At 41.7% G+C, this 18,937-nt stretch overlaps 1 protein-coding gene across 1 annotated transcript; it reads right to left on the bottom strand.

Moving 5' to 3' along the window:
• Nucleotides 1-4,491: 4,491 nt before the first annotated feature.
• Nucleotides 4,492-12,800, bottom strand: lman2la (lectin, mannose-binding 2-like a; the record flags this gene model as incomplete). Its single annotated transcript, XM_080743426.1, has 9 exons — nucleotides 4,492-4,637; nucleotides 5,351-5,473; nucleotides 6,133-6,247; nucleotides 7,452-7,613; nucleotides 8,846-8,878; nucleotides 10,036-10,118; nucleotides 10,219-10,336; nucleotides 11,877-11,995; nucleotides 12,677-12,800. The coding sequence occupies 9 exons, from the start codon at nucleotides 12,798-12,800 to the stop codon at nucleotides 4,492-4,494; spliced, it is 1,023 nt and encodes a 340-aa protein (XP_080599552.1).
• Between the last annotated feature and the right edge of the window lie 6,137 nt (nucleotides 12,801-18,937).

Genomic DNA, 18,937 nt, shown 5'->3' with positions numbered 1-18,937 from the left:
ACCCATTTTCAACATTGAACTGTGTCATTAATATGCCTTAAAGGAGTTGTGTGGAAATAGAAAAAAAGTTCCCCCTCTTCTGTGTTAATTGCCTAGAACTGGAGGATTGATTTTGGGGTTTGTATTGTAAAGTATGCTACAACTTGATGACATCACACATTGTACTTTACAATACAAACCCCAAAATCAACCAGTTCTAGGCAACACAGAAGAGGGGGAACTTTTTTTCTATTTCCACACAACTCCTCTAAGGTATATTAATGACATATTTCAATATTGAAAATGGGTGGTCTTCCCCTTTAACTATCAATCTGGGACCCCCTCAAGGACCCCCAGACCCCACGTTGAGAACCAGTGATCGGATCCTAGACTACAGAAGCGCCACAAGCCTTAGGGGGTTAGCGTTAATAACCATATAAGGAGTTATAATGCACCTACGCCCAAATTGTGTTATTTAGTGTTATCTAACCTAAATGTGTCGTCATGGTATCAGGTACAAACAAATCGGTCAGCTCCATAATTGCGCAAAAGGGAGCATGCCCATTATACGTATGGGAATATATACTGATGACATATATCATATGCACATAAAAGGGACCTGCTGGCGTAGCGGGCAACTATAGGCTCCAAGGTATTCTGACAGCGTATCGGGGGTTCGAGTCCCGATCCCAGCAGCCTTTTCTGCATGTCACTCCCCATCTCTCTCCCCATTTCCTGCCAAACTACTATCATATCAATAAAGATAAAAAGCCCAAAATGAAATCTTAAAAAAAAGGGACTTGGACTGGATCGGCGATGCCACATGGGTGTGAGGGTCGCTGACTACTCTAGTTTGTAAAAATAACCAGAAGTAGGAGTTAGCAGGAGCAGTTATTTTTTTTTTCTCAATTTTTTTTTTTCTCAAACATTTTTTTTTTCCTCAAAAAATTTTTTTTCTCTAAAATTTTTTTTTTGAGAAAAAATTTTTTTTCTCAATTTTTTTTTCTCAAAATTTTTTTTCTCAAAAATTTTTTTTTTCTCAAATTTTTTTTTCTCAAAAAATTTTTTTTTCTCAATTTTTTTTTTCTCAAACATTTTTTCTTTCTCAAAATTTTTTTTTTCCTCAAAAAAACCATCAGATCGTGGCCACCCTGTACCTCAGGGATTTGTTTTCGATGAATATTTACTCCTATAGACGCAACGCGACGACCTAGAGGGGAGGCCGGCGCAGCCGGCCGACCTTCTAGTAGTAATACAAACGTGTGTGAGATCAGAGAGTGCCTACAAAGGTATAAGTCTTGTGAGGAAATGATAACCATGCGTAAATAGTTTTCAACCATGTAAAGTTGTAAAAATGTTATGACTCAAGCAATGTAGATTTCTTTATCCTATTTCTTGAAATATTATCTGGAAAAGTGCAAAGGAAGCAATTATCCCAGTGTTGGATTTTTAATCTTTAGTGGGAGCAATGCAAATCTTTACAGAGCACAATAAGAAATGGGCTTGGTAAACAAACTGACATATGGAGGTCATTCAGTAGATAAAGGATGAACATTCAGTAGATAAAGGATGAACATGGGTAATAAAATAAAATGGCACAATGACAGACAAGGCAGCATATAATGTATGAACGTGATGCCATACCATACAGGACGGCGGGTGTCAAAGTGACCAGGAAATAAATAAAAACATAAATAAATCTTCAGTTGATTTAGTCAACTGAAATGTATTTTGGCAGGTCTTGATGGCATCGTAATGACTGATTTTACACTTGGTTGTGTGCTGAAAATAGCAGATCTACAAGCTCACAACGCGTCGCAGCGCGGCGCGTTGTGAGCTTGTAGATCGGCTATTTTCAGCACGCAACACCTGAGAGCAAACAAACATAAAATTACTCTCTTCTCCACCCAAACCTTTTAGTCTAGTTTTTATTTTGTTGACAAAATTGTCAATATATTTAGTCTTGGTTTTAGTCATCACAGCTTAGATTTTAATTCGTTTTTATTTAGTTTTCGTCAGTGAAAAAAACCGCAGTCGACAAACATTTTTGGTCATTGTTTTAGTCGACGAAATCAACACTGCTTCACCCCGGCCCCGGTAGAGAGGCCGTATGGGAATGGGAAGGGTACCGGATAACCCCCTGGTTTGCCCAGTCTACTGTATGTGACACAGTGTCCCTGAGCAGTACACGCAGTATTAATGGCAGGCACTGCTCCTAAAAGTTAGGATGGGTGAATGCAGAGGACACATTCTGTACTGTAGCACATACCCCAACAACAGCTAAAAGGGGGACACAATTATTATCATGGAGTACATTATAGTTGAACAGTGGCTTGGAGCTATTCCCAGAAGAGGTGGAAAATGTGATTGTAGCAGCAACAGCAGTCTAGCCAAGATAGATAATGGCAAGCTCACGCATGCTCACAATGTGTGAGCAGAGCACCACGGTTTGTTTGTGAGTTTGTAGACCTATTTTCGTTTGACAAGCCCAAAAGTGGGACACAAGGGTGAAAAGTGTTAAGACCTGTCTGAATGTGTTATTGCGGAGGGATGAGTTCCACAATAAAAGCTCTGGATCACCTAGTGTGAGTGAGCGGTGCTTTAGGATAGCATATACCATATTAATTATAGTACACAGTATCACTTCAAGGCTGCACAATAGCGCCACTTGAAGGTAGGTCACCCAGCTGTGTTGCAGCTGTTGAGGACCTGTTGATACATATGGACTGGTCTTGTGCAGCCAGACAACTATTCCACAATCTCCGAATGCTATATAGAGTCTGGAACTACAGCTCCTGAACGGCGAGTAATGGAAGCTGGCATGTCCGTTCATGAAAATATAGTTTAAAATGTCATTTCTGCTAAGCAGCAAGCTTAGATGATTTTATTTATATAATGATAAATGTTCGTGATTTGAGACGGAAACGGAAGTGAGAAGGAGGCTTCACTTCCGCTTTAACCGGTTACTCGTCATTCTTCTTACGTTATTCCAGACTGTATGACGGGAGCATTTGCAAATCGCGGTGTCAACAGTCTGGCCACGCGAGACTACATATGGACAGACAGACAAATGGACATACACACCGCTCAAAAATTAGGGTTTCTTATGGAATGGAGAAGAACTGTCAATAATGACAGTGTGGGAGGAATGACAAAATAATTCAAATCATTGCTCCCTCCTCTCCCCTCAGTCTTCTGTTCCAGAGTACAAAGTGGCTACAATATATAAATGTATTATGTGTGTATGTTTCATAAATATATAACACATCCTATTCAATTCTGACATGGTTTCAACAAGAAACCAAACGGTTATAAATAAAGGTGGACATTTGGTAAAAGCAATACAAGTTTAACAGGCAACAACAGAAATTAAATATTTTACCCATCAGTTCGACCCATCATGCGATAATGGGATAAGCAGCCTTTCCTTTCACACAAAAAGACATTAACAAAAACATTAAAAAAAACATATTAAACTTTCAAACTTCATGCACACTACAGTGACTACAGCATATATTTTTACACACAGAAGGAGAACCAAGGATGAGCTTGAAACTTGGAAAGGCTTTGAATCAAATTAACCACTATATATACCAGTAAGACTTCCTAATCGGGAGATAAGCGACCGTCAGGTCGCATACACAAACTTTAGAAGGCAATGGTAGGCACTGTAGCTCTGCTATTTTTGGAAATCCTTTGCACATTTTTGAAAACATAGGGCACCAGGTTGAAAGTGGAAACCAAGCAGACTTAAAATACTCATGTATTTCAGAATTTAAAGTATCCACTGCTGTATATAGGGCAAATATGCATTTTCTAACTCAAAGCAAGCGAATGATGTGCTAATTGGCTAGCATTCACAAGCAACTAATTAACCACTTGAACCCTTGCATCCCTAGGGCTTTCAGCAGAAATAGCAGATCTACAAGCTCCGCTAGATTGACCATTTTCAATAAATAGATTTGGTGTGGAGGGAAAAAAGGAGGCAACCAGCAATTTCTATATTGTCTATAACCAAGTTAAGCTCCTTGTCACTAAGAACCAACTGTGCATCTACATGTACAGTACAAAGGAGAAATGGTAAGGCCTGGTTGGTAGGCGTTTCAGACCGCAGACAAGAACAACTTCTAAAGCCTGATTCACACTTCGTTGCATGGCGGTGGCGTGCACCGAAAATAGCAGACCTACAAGCTCACAACGCCACGGATCCGCAACACAACATGAGCTTGTAGGTCTGCTATTTCCGACGTACAACACTGTCACGCGACGGAGCATAAATTAGGCTTAAGTCAAGACCTCTCATTACTACAGTTGGCAAGGCACACGTGCCTTTTGTAGCACGTTGACGAGTCACTCCTGTCACTTGGTGGTGGTGTCCTTGAGAAAACAACCTATTGGGTTACACAGGCTGGCAAAGCATCTCTTTCACCTCAGTCTCAGCTCAGTGCAGTTGTGTCCACAGAGTTGTTGTGGCGACGGGGTCGTCCGTCCGTCCCTCTATTCCCTTCACTCTCAGTAGAAACGCTTGCGTCGGTTCTCATTCCAGTGACTGTAGGCCACCAGGCCTATTATGATGAGCATGAAACAGCCCAGCATGGAGAAGAGCACGGCGAAGAAGATGGCTATACCACTCATCCCTTCTTCCTCCAGCAGACCCGCTGGAATAGAAAGGGGAGGTAGTTAGAGAGGCGGAAGAAGAGTTGGAAGGAAAGACGGCTAGCAATGCTCTTCCAGCACCGGCTTCGAATGCTATCATATCAATGCACTGAAAGGGAATTCTTCACGTGTATTCAGACCATTGAATGATGGCAGTAGGTGTTTGTCATCATTCAGTGGTTTGATAAAATCGGGGGGACGATGATTTACGATCCTGGCCCCCTGGTTTACAACTTCTAACGGCGCTGAGTCGGCTCAAGCGGACTTCGCAAGTCAGCTTGAGACAGTGCGCCTCCATCGCGGTCCAAAACTATACTTTATACGGCGCACCTACTGAGCCCCGTCAGTATCTTGCAATCAATGGTGTGATTAACACGTTGGGTAGGTCAGCATCTCAGCTACGGCACCATTCAATAGTCTGCATACACGTGAAAAAATCCCATTCAGTGCATTGATATAATTTGAAAGGGGTGCTTCCAGAAAGAACATGGAAGAAAAATAGAGGCCATTGTTGAGAAGACAGATGTAGCAAAAGATGGTTAGCCACTGAAGCCATAAGCGAGAATGCCGATCTGCAAGCTCACAACACATTGCGAGCTTGTAGAGCATTATTTTCACTTATAATGACCAATTATAGGGAAACCAGATTGAAAGTGGTTTAAAAAAAGAACAAAAACAAAGTGAGAGAACATTTAACTATGCATGTGTGTTTTACCTCTTAGTAGATCCAAGTTATCAACACTGGGGATAGTGATTTCTTCTTCTTCCTCCTCTTCCTCCTTTTTACTCCGCAGCACGGTCAGCTGATAGAGTTTCAGGGAAATAATATCATGGATATCTGTCAGAAGACAACAAAGTAATGGGAATAAGTGTGAGTAATTAGCATGGTAATATTACGGAATCATCTCATTATGGGTTCATAGCACAGAATAATCTGGATATACTTTTTTCTTTTTCAACTTAAGGCACACGTAAATATTTAAGAGAATCCACTATTTAACCGTATACAATGTCAGTGTCAATGTGTCACGACTAGAGTAAAAATCCAATTTTCTTTTCCTACATTTACAAATAATTGTATACATATTATAACGAACAAAAGTAAGAAATAAATACTAAATAAATAAAAGATAGCGAAGTAGTGAAAATAGGCGATCTACAAGCCCATAGCGTGGCACGTTGTGTAGATCTGCTATTTTCCCTCGCTTTGATCCGAGGCAAATGAACTGTTTAGATAGCATAAAACATGCTACCATCCTGACTCTTATTTTGCAATTTGCATAATTTGCTCTCATTTACAATTTAGGCATTTACAATTCACACTTTATAGATGGTGTTACCTGAAAGTTTAGGCTAAAACCTACCTTTTCTAAAGCTTGTTGACCATTCTTAATATTTATATGCCATGTCTTGTGCATGGATTGTATCTATGCAGGATGCCATTGTGGTTATGCAATTCCCATGCAACATATGGTGCTGTTAGAGGGTCCTCCTCACCTGAGAGGTCTCCAGTGACGGCCGAAGCTCCAAAGTAGTATCCCAAGGGCAGTTTCACCCCAGGAATGTCCAGGCAGTCCCTCCATTCATGCTGCCCGTCGATGTCTATCATGACCTGGATGACATGAACTACATATTTTCACTCTGCATTTCGATTCGTTTGTACAGCACAAGATAACTGTTAAGTCTTTTACAAGCCCACGTTTAAAATGGAAGACAAATATATCAAAATATATTACGTTTAATTTTCCAGTTTTATCTTATTTCCTTCTACAATGAAAAGCTAGCAAAGCAAGATCTACAGGGGGTTGTTGTTTGTGTTGTTCAATATTAAAACAAGATCCAAGTGCAAAATAAACAAAAGAGCAAGACTGTCAGAAAAATATCAAACATTTTTTAAAAGAGTCGGACTGGCCCCGATTGTCCTCCGAGTCACTCGTCTGGGCTCAGATTGGCTCCGTGAGCCCTCACACACTAGACGAAAGTTATGCCCGATAATCGGGGCCGTTTCAGACGCAGGCAGCCTGATAGTCGGAAGGGTAATTAAATGCCTCGATTGTCGGGTAATTTAAGTTTCTAGTTTAATAAACCACACTGAATCCATGAATGTTTGAAAACATAAATAATACATAATGAGGAATTATTAGTAAGTACAACACAGACAAATGCAAGTACAAAATTATTTTAGTGAATACATTTTTACTTTGACCAATCTGTAGAGTATGTTAAAACAATATAAATCTGCAGCAATCTGGGATACCCATTCGCTAAAACAGGCACTCGGTTTGGCTCCTCCCCTGTGTTAGTCCACTTCCCCCCGGGTGCTTCTGTGTTTATTCCTACTAACAACAACATTACATGTTCATGGAAGAGGTGCTGGGCAGTATCTGTTTTGAGAGATTACACCTCCAGTGGTTGGAGGCACCCTGTGGACAATATGCCTTCCGGTTGGTTCCAAGATTTCTAGCGTTTAACGGAAGTTACGTTAGGGGAAAACCGGGGAAGCTCACTTCCGGGGAAGCTCACAAGGCGGAAGTTGAACGCTTTCTGCCTTATATTGTCACCAGGCTTTTCTCTTTGCTGATGAGTAAAGCCTGGCTACGCGAGGCTAGGTTGGAGGTGGTCTTCCTGCTCTTCTACCGAGAAACACTACTGATGGCATTGCTTGAAGCTCAAAAACGCAGTATGTCCAATGGGTGTTTTGTCTTAGCTCAGTGTTGTCTCGCGTGCAGGGGACCTGGGATCGAATCCCAGGGAGGACGTCAATCTTAGTCTTACAGGTTGCAGCTTAAAGATCTAACCAAGTGCATGTTTCTTACCGTGAGCCTACGGCGGACATATCTGATGAATAGGAACGTGTCGTGATTGAGGTTCCGCACCATGGCATTACAGCCACCCAGCTCCGTAGGCCGGCCATCACGCTCATGGTCGTAACTGATGCTGCCATTCCCCACCATGGACAGCACAAAGGGGAAGATCCTCTTGTGATTAATAGGAAGCAGATAGAGTCTGGATTAAAACTAGGCTTTAGCATTTAACAATGTACAGTATATGCAATCCTAGACTATTTTTTTGTTATAAAATTGTCTCTGATTGCATGATTTCTTAGGCTAAATAGGCTGTCTAAATCGCAAAGCAGAGCAGAGTTAGAAAACATATTTAAATTAAATTAAATTAACCAGAGAGATTCTATTAATTGTTGCCAAAACTCTGTTACTTAGGGCGCCCGCGGGCCTAGCGGTCCACGCGCATAGGCTCTGATGCCTGACAGTGCGTCTCGGGTTCGAGTCTCAATCCCGACAGCCTTTGCTGCATGTCACTCCCCATCTCTCTCCCCCATTTCCAGTCTACCTACCGTACTATCAATAATGGCAAAAAGCCCCAAAAATGTATTTAAAAAATAAACAAATACATTGCTACTTCAAGAGATAGTCATTTAGTTTTTACAAAAGTATTGAAATTGTTATTACAATATTGATGAGTGCCATCACATTAAAATAAATAAACGTAATATTATGCAATGCAGGATACATGCAAATAAATGGATAAGTCATGTATGTGCTCAGAATTTTTAAATCACAGGAGTGTGGAAATGTAACCTAATGCCTGAATTATACTTGGTTGCACACAGGTGTCACACACCAAAGATAGCAGATCTACAAGATCACAACACGCCACGTCGCAAACTTGTAGATCTGCTATTTTTGGTGCAATACACAACTACTGAACCAAGTATAAATCAGGCTTAAACGAGTAGTTCACCCCCAAAATGACTTTTTTTCTATTGATTAGTCACGCCATGGAGACTAGAGTTCAATAATATTTTTAGTTTTTTGTCGCATTCCTAAGACATAAATGTGATAACAATAAATGTACCCCCATTCGTTCCGGATGGGGACCCGTTTCTAAACGGGTCCCCATCCGGAATCAATGGGGGTAAATTTAATCAAAAAGTTGTCTTAGGAATGTGACACAAACCAAAGAATATTATTGAACTCTACTCTCCATGGCATGAGTAATCAATAGAAAAAAGTCATTTTGGGGGTGAACTACTCCTTTAAGTCAGGATTAAGACAGTAATATTGAAAGGCTCAAGGTGGAGTGTGGAGTGAAAGTGGGATCAGGGCAGCATGCATAGGGATTAATGGAGAGTGTATAAGCAGAGTCGACGTGGGGTGGGGTCAACACTATGTGTGTTCCAAAGACAGGATACCTGTGTACGGGGAGTATATCTCTTCTTCTGCGCCTAGGGTTGAAAAAAGAACAAACACAGGCTCTTTAACCCATTTAGGCCTGAACACATAATATTACGCAATACTTTATGCTTTAAATATTAAAAAATAGCAGATATACAAGCTCACAGCGTGGCACCGAGTGCCGTGCTGCGAGCTTGTAGATCTGCTATTTTTGAAAAATCTTGATTTTTTTTTTTTTTTTTACTGTTTCTGTCAGTGGTTCTCAAAATGTTTCATGCCAAGGACCCCCAAAACTACATGTATTTGGCCACGGACCCCCATCTCAAAATATGTTGTTCCAGGGACCCCCCAATCTCAAAATATTGTATTAGGGACCCCCCAGAAGCAAATATTTGAGTTGCAAATGTTCGCTTTCAAAAAGATATATTCAAAGACTTGCCAAAAAAAAAAAATATATATATATATATATATATATATATCACAGTTTTTCAAAAATAGCAGATCTACTAGCTCGCAGCGCGGCACTTGGTGCCGCGCTGTGAGCTTGTATATCTGCTATTTTTCACTGGTTAAAACATTCAATAATTCTAGGCCTACAGCCCTACAAGAACGCTTGCACCCACTGGGGTTCTAAGAGAGCATCTCAAGAACATTCAAGTTATTTTGTGTGCTTCATATCTATTCTGTGTGTGGCTTTTATAAAACACGCTGCTCTATTGGTGCAGAACTGCTCAAGAGAATGAAATCAAACCCAAGTTTGAAGTGAGCGGTGGTGTGTGTGTGTGTGTGTGTGTGTGTGTGTGTGTGTGTGTGTGTGTGTGTGTGTGTGTGTGTGTGTGTGTGTGTGTCAGTGTGTGTGTGTGTGTGAGAGTGTGAGGAGAGAAGGAGAAGCTCGCACACCGTTCAATAGGCTCCCAGGTAAGTTTATTTAGTTAGCAACGTTTCGACCACATGTGGTCTTCATCAGGCATGTGTGAGAGTGTGAGCCATACTTGCTCACTCAGGCCACCACTGCTATTGCAGTTGATGCTCAGGGCAGGCTAGACTCAACAGCACCTCTCTGGTCACCCAGGGGTACTGAGGCTACATACAGAGGCTACATACAGACACACATACATACATACATACATACGCGGATACACACACGGCCACGCTATGGAGACGGTGTGACCACCGCTCAAAAAGTCACTTATAAACATAAGCATACCTCTAGGTGCTTCTCTTCATTGGGATATGTGTCCACAAACACACCCAAGCCAGTGAAATTGTCCTTATTACCAAATACAGGGCCTGCAATGACATATTCAGATATGACCTATAACATAAATAACAATATCGTATCATTGTTCATTGTTCATTGTTGGGAAAGTCCTTGTCAAATTGTAATGACCTTTTTGCATGCGTTCCTTGGTATACCAAATGGCCAATCCATCTCCATTGAGGTTCTTCTTGCCTCGGCCATGGATCTTAAAGTGAACCTGCATCTCCCAGTCCCTGAGGTCGCAAGGCTGGACACAGAAATGGTTACAGTAAATATAGACACTGTGGTAGAAAGAATAATCAGTGCAATTACTCTCTCTTTCATACAGGTTAAAATGTAAAAGATTGATTATAGGCTGCAGTCCAGTAGCACCTAAACGGTGTGCCAACTAGAGCCCCTCCTCACAGCAGGCCAACGTCTGCATTGATAAGTGTTGGAAAGAAAATCAGTTGTAGTGTCTGGGGCCAAGATCAGTGCTTTGTTCTACCTGTAAAGCACGTATACAGCGTCTACTGTCGGAAATAGAAATATGAATAGCGTCTGTCTGCCCTCGTGAACCTTTCAAAGTAGCGTATTTGATAGGCATTACGCACTGCATAGTATGCAGTGCATACTGTATGCCCTGGCCACACGAATAGCCGCGGATCATAGATTATATAGTATGCTCTAAAAAAAAGTCTAGAATACACCACTGGCCAAGATACTACTGACACACTGCCTAGATTCTATAGGCCAGGGGTTCCCAAACTCTTTTGTCTCAGGGCACCCCATAAATATTTTTTGAATCCGAGGCACCCCTACATTATAATTTTCACTCCCAGCACCTTATATTATAGCATATCGTCGTTGTCGGGTGGAAACCGTTCGTTTTGTTTTTATCATCTATAAAATGTACTGAACTAATGAAAACAGCAGATCTACAAGCACACTGTGTGCTTGTAGATTGGCTGTTTTCACTAGTTTTGTGCGACAGTCTTGTATGATGAAGCAGGGCTTTGCTTTACCAAAAGACGTACACCTTTGAAACTTGGAGATACAAGGTTTCTGCCTGACAGTGACGATATTTGAGTGATTATGTTGCGAGGAAAACGTTGAGATAATAGCCATTTTGGTTAGAACTGACCGAAAATAACTTTGTACTTCAAGTTTAAAATGATACTAAATCTTTTTTCAAGTGTCCAAATAAATTCCAAATATCAAATGATCTTGCGGCACCCCTGGACTGCCGTCGCGGCACCCCACGGTGCCCCGTCACCCACTTTGAAAACCCCTGGCATAGACAATGCTATATTGCATGTTCTGCCAAAAAAATCACTCATAGTAAAGTGTGTGTGTCTGTGTGGGTGCATGCTTGTGTGTGGCTCTTAAGATGGAAAGAAAGTATGATGTGTGTGTGCAAGGTTATCACTTCATTACCTGTCAGCTTTTCTCAAAAAACAAGTTAACACTTATGCTGTATATTAACAATATCATAAACGCTTTCTCCAGTTTTTCTATAAGGTGAAGTCCTTTATTAAGGTCTGTTGCAACAGGGGATATTATTCTTCTAATATAGGTTTCACAATATTATTTCCACCAGTGCTCATTCTCCTGCTAAATCATGGGACAATGGGAAACGTTTTTTCTTTCTTTCTGTTTCTGTAATAATAACACAATAAGCTAAAATGTGCTGCTCTGCCACATGGAAAATTTGGTAGCTACGAGAAACTAATTCTGCTGGCTTTTGCTGAGGATAAGTCAACTGTTTTAAAGGTCTTTCAGAAACTGTTCACATGCAGTATACTCACAAGACGGCTCCATACCGCCCCCTGCCGGCTTTGCATGTCCTGCGTCAGGCGCACTTGCTCGGTGGTTACCATAGCATCCCCCATCAGTTCCCAATGAGACGATCCCGAGGATCCCACACCTACACAAAAACCATCATCACCATGACAAAGAAAGACCGATTCGCCAGGAGACCGAAGTTAAATGAGCTTACAAACACAATGGAATGGAATGGAATAGTGAACGCCTTTTTATTGATGTTTTGAACACACATTCGAAGCGAACAATGTATGCAATCATAGAGTCTTTTTTTTTTATCATAAAATTGTCTATGATTGCATTATTTCTTAGGCGAAAATCAGAGTAGAGTTAGTCGTCATATAGAATATATTCATTTTACAGGTCAATGGGTTAAACAAATAGAAAACAACCGAACTCTATTTATCCAGGTGATTTTCTTTCCCCTTTCTTCTGTGGTAACAGCTGATGGAGATGGTGTGAGAAAGCTATCCTATCTGCCTGGCTCCTATATCTGTGTGTTTAGTTTGTTGTGTTTATGTAGGCTGCTCGTGTTTTTCTTTTCATTTCTGCTATTTTTGTAGGCCTATTTGTGTAGGCTTAAGAACCCTCTCGAAAAAGAGATGCTGCATCTCAATATACATCTCAGAATTTGCTCAGAATGTATTGAAAGGATCGCCCCTATTAAGTAGGCTATATGTGCCTAGCCTACAACGTAACATCATGTGTCTTTCTCAAATGCTCACATCGGGTTGTCCCTAAAATAGCAGGGAATGGGATGTTATATTATTATGGTCATACATACCTTGATAAGGCTTCGATAGCGAATATTCCCTCTTCAGGAATTCTTCCATCTCATGATGATCATCGTCGGAAAAACATCCCACAAAAGCACAAACAAGAAACGCTAATGACCGATATGATTTCATTCTCAGTCAGTCGTTCAGAAATAAAACGAGATAGACAGATAGTAAGTAGCCTACCCTAACCGCAGCCTACCTACTCCTCGTAATGTGAGACTAATGGCGGCGGCCATCGTACAGTAAAGCTCCTCCTACAACATCTCCAGCGTTTCCCTATTGGCTCAATCCACAGTGTTTCCCAAACACTGGGTCGGGACCCATTTGTGGGTCACGGACACATTTTTATGGGTTCCTTAATGTTTCCTACACTTTTATTATTATTATTTTAACCCCCCCCCCCCCCCCCCATTTTTTGACACCTGCCATTTTTTTCCTTCTTTTTTGTAGTGACATATGGTTGTGAAAAAGAGGGAGCTATGTTCAGCAAAGAGCTAACCAAACAGCAAGAAATATGTTGCATTCTCAAAGGAAGAGCGTGGGGGGGGGGTGCAAACCTCCATCAGTCTAAGTCGGGGGTCAGCAACCCGCGGCTCTAGAGCCGCATGCGGCTCTTTAGCGCCGCCCTAGTGGCTCCCTGGAGCTTTTTCAAAAATGTATGAAAATGGACAAAGTATTTTTTGTTTTAACATTTTTTTTATCGTCACTTTCGGGCAGAAACCTTGTATCTCCAAGTTTCAACTTTGTATGTTTTTTTTTCGCAAAGTAAAGCCCTGCTTCATCATACAAGACTGACGCACAAAAGTAGTGAAAACAGCAGATCTACAAGCACACAACGCCTCGCGGTGCGAGGCGTTGTGTGCTTGTAGATCGGCTGTTTTCACTAGTTTAGTTCATTTTTTAAAATGATAAATACAAAACGAAGTTTTGGACATACAAGGTTTCCACCCGACAACGACGATAAGGCTTTTATAATTTTTTGCGGCTCCAGACAGATTTGTAACGGGTAAGGAACGGCTAAGGACCTAGTTATCATAAAATTTTAAGCAAGAAATGTGTGCAGACAAAACATGCCATACAAAGCCAAAGTAACTGATGGATGACTCACACATTTGTCTGTGTAAATCGGTGTTGTTAGGAATGATGTCAACGGTTTGTGTTTTGTGACATCAGACCAGATCTGGTCAGCCTGAATAAGATGTGACACAGTTTTTAAACATCACATTTAGTCTGGGTACAACCGAGAGAGTTTTAACAGAGTTAAGCAGGCGTATAAAGAGACTTGGGTTGACAGAGAATATATCAGAACCAAATCTTTCCAGCCTGCAATAGACAAAGAAACACCTTCCAATTGACAGTCCAGTACCGGCAGTGGTGTCCATAATCTTCCAAGACGTAGGTCTCCTGTTCTGAGTTTCCATACGCCTTCACATCTCAGGTTCTCCTCCTTGAAGACATGAAGAGGAGCCACAACAACCTCTACTGTCAAATGATGAGCAATGGACAGCTGCCCTCATCTTCCTTTGTAACCAGACAGAAACGAGGAGATACAGACCAACCAAGATCTTGTGAGGACTTCGTCTCAGCCAGGAGAAGTACAGAAACATCGGATAACTTACACAGGAAGGAAAACCTCTTATGTGAGAAAGGCTTCATTGAGATATCGACTCTGAAGAAACACAGTGTAGAAAAACGCTTCCACTGTAAACAGTGTGATAAGGGTTATAATCAGCTAGGTCACTTTCAGACACACCAGCGTACCCACACTGGAGAAAAACCCTTTGTGTGTAAACAATGTGACAAGAGTTTCAATGTGTTAAGTTCACTGAAGAGACACCGGCATGTCCACAGTGGAGAAAAACCCTTTGTGTGTAAACAGTGCGACAAGGGTTTCAGTCAGCGAGGCAACCTGAAGATACACCAGCTTGTCCACACTGGAGAAAAAGCCTTTGTGTGTAAACAGTGTGACAAGAGTTTCAATATGTTAAGTTACATGAAGATTCACCAGCGTATCCACACAGGAGAAAAACCCTTTGTGTGCAAACAGTGTGACAAGGGTTTCAGTGTGTTAAGTAACCTGAAGACACACCAGCGTGTCCACACAGGAGAAAGACCCTTTGTGTGTCAACAATGTGACAAGAGTTTCAGTGTGTTAAGTAACCTGAACACACACCAGCGTGTCCACAGTGGAATAAAACCCTTCCACTGTAAACAATGTGACAAGGGTTTCAGTGAGTTAGGTCACCTGAAGACACACCAGCGTGTCCACACGGGAGAAAAACCCTTTGTGTGTAAACAGTGTGACAAGAGTTTCATTGTGTTAAGTAACCTAAAGAAACACCAGCATGTCCATACTGGAGAAAAATGACACAGTCCTTTTATACCGGCTTGGGCCTTGTGGGCTAGCCTTGCTGAGGTGGTGACGTCACCGAGAACGCTGAGTAGAAAGTAACGTGAAATCTAATAATATCTACATTAACACTTGGATTATTTACCAAATATGGTAAAGATGTATTTTTGGCATACTGTGGCGGCTAGTTGGCTGACCATCTGTAGACTAGCTGGTAAAAACACGAGGAGCTGGACGCGAGGTTGACGCAAGGGCCTCTATCTTTCAAATGGATTGTCGCGTATTGACCGATCCTAGCACACCCGTGGGCATCTTTTGAATGCTCCGGTGGGCGGATCGGAGTATACACAGACTATTCAGAGATTTTTCTAAAGTTGGTGATAAGGCGAAGGGCCAAATGGACCCTTACAGTTCTGTATCTCCAAGGGTGTGCAAATGGAACTGAATGTCCCATTTGGTTCCATTTGTACACTCTCAGAGTTATGGGAGCCCGTGGCCTAATGCATAACAAAACTGGGGGTCCTTGAAAACGTTCGAGAACCACTACATTAAAGCATGGCTCTTAGGATCACCAGTGAAATGACGTCATCGGAAAAACACCACTCCGTCCGCTTCCTGTTTATCTTTTTCACAGAATAAGTGTCGTTCTCCGCTTCCGTGTCTCGCTATGTGTCTCGCCTAACAGTGGAGTTTTCAATGGCCGATAACTATTTATTGCAATGGCCAAATGACTTGAGTTTTTTTTCTCTCGCAGAGGTAGAGAAAGCTTTTCGGTATGACAATATTCTGTGACTACTTGAAGAACTCTATGTTGCAGTCAGTGGTTAGCAGTTTGGTTAAATATGCTTTGCCAGTGGATGAGTTAATAGAAAACTAACATTTCTCTTCCTGGAAAGTCAGCATGCTAAATAGAAGCCATTGTTCTTGCATTAATACGAGAAAAATAAAATCTGAAATGACCAAACATGCCTACCGATGATGCCACTGGTAATGGTCGGCTACTCACACAGAGTGAGACGGAAATGGTGTCATATAATGAGCATTAGTGAGGACCAGTAAAGGAAGGGTGATTTAATTTAATTCAAATAATCACAAAATGTCTATGCCTGTAGCATAGCATATGCCAGATGGGCATATGCGGGGATATGTCTGATAAGCTTGAGGATTGGTGGATTGATGAGCAGACTATAAGTGGGCCAATTTCCATGATTGGTCAGGTTTCACTTACGTCATCCAATGGGAAAACCCTTGAAAAAACACAAAGCGACGTCATTCAATTGGGAAACCCTTTGATGGTGACGTCACCAAGAATGCTGGTCCCTTATTGGCTGTTGGTGGTGACCAACAACCAATAAGGGACCAGCATTCTTGGTGACGTCACCATCAATAAGTGCGACGGCTGCGAGCTGATATAAATTGCTGGCGCATATTACTGGTGCATAAGTAGGACAAATGGGCCATACAAATCTACAGTATGTATGGCCCATGGAGGGGAGGAGGTTGACTCTTGATTGGTGAAGCTTCACATGACATTTTAGTCAATAGATTACAAATAGGGGATCTAAATAAGATTTAGAGTCAACGAGAAGGGAAAAGCTTGGTGCTACATCCTTGGGATCCCGAAAGCTGAGCATGGTATCCTTGGACAACACCACGACTCATTGAATCACATTCATAAAAACACAGAATGTGACTCGCCCAGCATTAATTTACCTGTGAGAGTATTCAACTGAAACCAAAACGGACACCAAAGCTTCCTGGCACAGGTCAGCAGAGGCAAATAAATTAAATTCATCTTATTTTTCTCATCATGAAGCACAATGTAATGTAATTAGACTTGAAATACGGGTAATTGATTATTTATGAATTATTAACACTCAATGTAAAATATTTACTCACATAATGGGAACGTATATTTTATATTACATTTTCATTATGACATTCTCCTTTGTTTTTGTTCTTTACACATTTTTGATCTAGTACAGTCTCGAGAGACTATTCGCCGATGGTCTGTTAGCTACATTCTTGGTGTACTGGAATAATAAGCTTTACAGTACACACAACAGTTATAACTTATATGTGACTCTATGATGGACGTAAGTCATCTCCAAACGTGGGTATGGTTGATCAGCCCAATCCAAGCCCCATTAAAAAGTAAAATACTTACTTGTAGTAACTACGCAAAAAAAATTTTTGTAGACCACTGTACAAAGTTAGCCTACTGGCAGTGTGCACAAGAAATTTGGCATTAATCGGTCCAGCGGTTTACAAGATTAGCTCAGCCTCCGGACAAACAGACATGCACACACACACACACACACACACACACACACACACACACACACACACACACACACACACACACACACACACACACACACACACACACACACACAGAAAGCCTTGGGAACCAACAGTTCTGAGCCATGTTGCCCACAGGTGCCTATCTCCTGTTTCTGTAGCGTGAGTCGGCTTGATGTATGTACAACTTACAAGTACACCCCCTGGGCATAGCGCTAACTACTGTATGTCAGCGACTTAACCAACCTTGTGAAAATTTGCAGAAGAAGTTAGGCCGCTTTGTGCCAGGGATATCCCATCAATAGCCATAGAAATAGAGGATGATGAGAGATTGATCGCTGCAGACTTGCTCACTAATAGCTATACAACAGGTTCTTTCCCCTCTCTTTTCTACAGTATTATCTCTTGCCATTTACATCCCCCCCTTTCTGTTAGGGCTGTCACTCTTCAGGGAGGCTTCGTCAGGGGCTCATTCAATTTGGTCCAGCATCTCCAGTATGGTCTGCACACGACGGACACCATCACCCCTTGCCTGATATACATCCACCTGCCCCTCTGGGTCAACGGAGTCCAGCACTAAAAGCTCTTTGGTTAACAGTTCCTCCAATTGCAAGTATTTCTTATCATTCTTCTTCCCATCAAAACATTTCACCTTCTGCTCCAGTTTGGCAACTCTTTCTAAAATTTCCTGCACTTTTGCCAAGCCTGGGTGAGTTGGCCATTGAGCCTCTGGTTCACCTTCAACCTTACCAGGTAGGACCTCTGGTGGAACAGTTGCTGAGTCCTGGGTCTCTGTTTTAGGAGGCATTTGGAATGTGATATCCACTGATTGGTGCTGCTGCTGTGGTTGCTGGAGCTCTTGTTGATGAGTCTTTTCACGTTGCTGGGACTGCCGGAAGTGTTGCTGCAGTGGGGACTGTGTCTGATGGAATGGTTGGAATGGCGGGGACTGTTGGAATGGCTGTTGGTGTTGGAATAACGTGTTTTGCCGTGGGTCATTCCAGGTTGTTGTGTGATTATTATGATCTACAAAGTACGGCCATCCTGACTGTGGGTCAATCTTTATTTCCCAACCAGAGGGTAGAGGGTTGTTATTATTTCCTGTTTTCCTCTGCGACCTATACCGATACTGATTGTGATAGTGACTATTCATTGTACCGGTTAATATGTTTTCATTGCCAGGAGAAGGCAGGTGAGCACTCTTATGGGGGGTTGTGAGCGATGTCATAATGATGTGATGCCCACAACCCCATATAAGGAAATATCACTTTATGGTAATAGATTAAACCGGCAACACCATACCACATATAGCCATAGCCATATCCCTTCACCAGGGTTAGTAGGCCCAGTGATTTTCATCCTTTTCATAGCCATGTACCCCCTGAGACCATGTACAACGCACAGACCTAAGTACCTAACTAATGTCCATAAGTATATCATGCACAGTACACATCTGATTCTATGCTCACTTATCTTCATATTTTATCTCAGGTACCATGTGTAAATATGTAGATATATTACTTTTTCTCCCCCCCTCTTTTCTTCACTTTCTTTCTACTATGGAAATAACTATACGATTTCACCCACTTGGCACTTCTTTACTTCTGTAAACCTG

Source organism: Nannobrachium achirus (genome assembly GCF_963921795.1).
Source record: "Nannobrachium achirus genome assembly, chromosome: 15".
Taxonomy (NCBI): Eukaryota; Metazoa; Chordata; class Actinopteri; order Myctophiformes; family Myctophidae; genus Nannobrachium; species Nannobrachium achirus.
Note: the sequence above shows the minus strand (reverse complement) of the source record. Positions and strands in the feature narration are given on the sequence as shown.